The sequence below is a fragment of the Fulmarus glacialis genome, unplaced genomic scaffold (assembly GCF_000690835.1).
Source record: "Fulmarus glacialis isolate BGI_N327 unplaced genomic scaffold, ASM69083v1 scaffold22669, whole genome shotgun sequence".
Lineage (NCBI taxonomy): Eukaryota > Metazoa > Chordata > Aves > Procellariiformes > Procellariidae > Fulmarus > Fulmarus glacialis.
In genome coordinates, this window is record NW_009232903.1 from 331 (window position 1) to 2,731 (window position 2,401).

General features: G+C 62.0%; 1 protein-coding gene across 1 annotated transcript in view; it reads right to left on the reverse strand.

Annotated features, from left to right (window-relative positions):
* The window catches only part of SOX13 (SRY (sex determining region Y)-box 13), a 5,814-nt gene that overhangs the window by 264 nt on the left and 3,149 nt on the right, over positions 1 to 2,401 (reverse strand). The window contains 3 exon segments of the mRNA XM_009585132.1: positions 1,602 to 1,749; positions 1,829 to 1,925; positions 2,053 to 2,290. Coding sequence (XP_009583427.1) covers positions 1,602 to 1,749; positions 1,829 to 1,925; positions 2,053 to 2,290 — 483 coding nt within the window.

The following is a 2,401-nucleotide window of genomic DNA, read 5'->3' on the forward strand; positions in this document are numbered from 1 at the left end:
GCTGTGATGAAACCCACGCCAGCTCCCGGCTGGGATAACCATTGCAAGAGTTAATTAATGCTCGTACCATCCCTTGTGCAAACAGCACCTGAACTTGCACACAGCCGGCGAGAGCGGCTGCACGGGTGGGAGCCCTGCACCGCAGAGGGCAGCCAGCCCTCCCTGCACACCGGGAACAGGTCCTCAGCCCTGACCTTCCCCGGGCACCTCCTGGGCCTCGGCTTTTGATCCTCTCCAAGGTATGGTGAGCAGGTGCTGCAGCTAAAATAGGCTGTGCCAGTGTGTGACTCACATTCCCCCACTGGCTGACCTTTATTGTCATCGCCGCCAGCACCCCGGGCAGGAGGGCAAAGCAGGGCACAGCACAAAGGCTGCTGGGCTGGGAGAGGGGCTCGGGGCCAGGCTGGTGGAGAGAAGGGATTAATCCCCTCAGCTCAGCATCTGGGAGGCTGCAGCTGGAGCAGCGTCCAATCTGGGAGAGAGAAGGACAAGCTGGAGCTGCTTGGAGATCCTCAACATCCTTGGAGATGCTCAACAGTCAACAGGACAGAGCCCTGAGCATCCTGAAGGGACTATGGAGTTAGCTGGGCTTTCAGCAGGGCTTTGGGCTGGGGACCTCCACAGACACACCCCCATCACCTAAATCCTCCTGTGAGTTCCCGCATGCCCCTTTCCTGGGTGTCCTTTACCTGCTAGCACGGCCCAGCTCCCCCAGGGAGCTCCATCTCCCACACCTGCACCACGAGCCAGGGGGCCCAGGTAAACCGAGGCACGGAGGCATGCAAGCCCCTTGCCCATGGTGCCCAGGTGTCCTCCACCGGCTCCTCTTCCACGTGCTCAGCCCCTCGCACCGGCTCAGACCCACATTTCCAGGAGCAGGAGAGCACACAGGAGCCGAACCCCCCAGCCTGGGTGCATACCGGCTCTGGATAACTCGTCCGTCTGCAGGTATCCACCTGCTAAATTCGCACCCCGTGAGCAGCGAGCAGCTCCAGCTCCCCGGGCAGAACCACACCAGCTATTTAAAGCCATGGACGTCTACTGACAGCAAGCAGCTCACCACAGATCACCCACTCCCAGACCCCCCCCGACCCCCGCGGTCGCGAGAGGTAAACAGAGCAGATCCTGCCCACGGGCTCCTTCAAAGGGAAAAGCTTGGCGGTTGTTTTGTTTTTTTCTTTAACGAGCAGAGCTGCTAAAACGAGACCATGGCAGGGCGAGGTACAGGTGTTGGAGGTAACCCACAGCACAGCTGCATTGCGCTGCTGCACGCTCTCTCCCGGCCCTTCGGACGGGCTCGCTGGTGACCGCACCGCTCGCTTTTAATAGCGACATGGCCACGGGGAAGGACCGGTGTGACCGAGAGCCGCAGCAGGACCCCTGCTGTCAGGGGGGTGTGAGATGTTGGCTGGATGAGGCCCGTGCTGGGACAGGGACCTCCAAGAGTGATGCTACAACAGGGGTAGCATCATCCTGGTGGGCATCACCCATACGTGGGTGGCTGAGGATGAGCAGAGCGAGCAGTTGGATGGAGCTTGTGTCCCCCCGCAGGGATGCAGAGGGGGGGTCCTGCTCCAGCCCCCCACCGCCATCCCCGGCACTCACCCAGGATCTTGCTGATGCTGGAGTTGTGCATGTCCGGGAAGGCCTGCAAAATCTTCCTCCTCTCGTCCTTCGCCCACACCATGAAGGCGTTCATGTGCCGCTTGATGTGGTTGTTGTTCCTGGACTCGGGGAAGTGCCGTGAGCCTGCGAGGGAAACCCCGGCCGAGGTCAGAGGAAGGAGCAAGTGGGGGGGTCACACCGTGGTGCTCTCGGTCGTCCTTACCGTCCATCTCACAGGTCAACAGAGCCTCGTCCAGCCGGTGGGCAGGGGTCTCCTCCATCCGCTCCTTCACTGGGGAAGAATCAATCCCAACATGGTCCTGCAGGAGAGCAGAGTCAGGAACCAGCTCCAAGCCAGGGAGCCCGCCTGCGGATGGAGACCCAGCTCTGGCCGCTGATGGTGGGGTCGGAGAGGGAGACGGTGACCACCCGGCGGGCATCCCTCACCTTGCGGTAGGGGTTGCTCAGCGATCCCTCCATGGCCCCACTGTGGCCGTGCAGCAGCTGCCGTGCGTCCTGGATGGCTTTGGTGATGGCATCGCCTTCACCCAGGAACCCTGGCAGAACATCGGCATGGGCACCCATCAGTGCCAGTGCCCACTCCTCCGACACCCCGCAGCACCCCATCCCACCTTAGCAATCACAACTGTGTGCCCCAAGGGGGTGGCACAGAGCAGCAGGTGCCCACCCAGGCCACCCCAGGGAGAAGGGACCCCAGGGAGCAGAGATGTCTCTGGGAGGTGGCATGGGACCATCCATCAGTGAAGGCAGTTGGGAACCCACCCAGAGGCAGGGT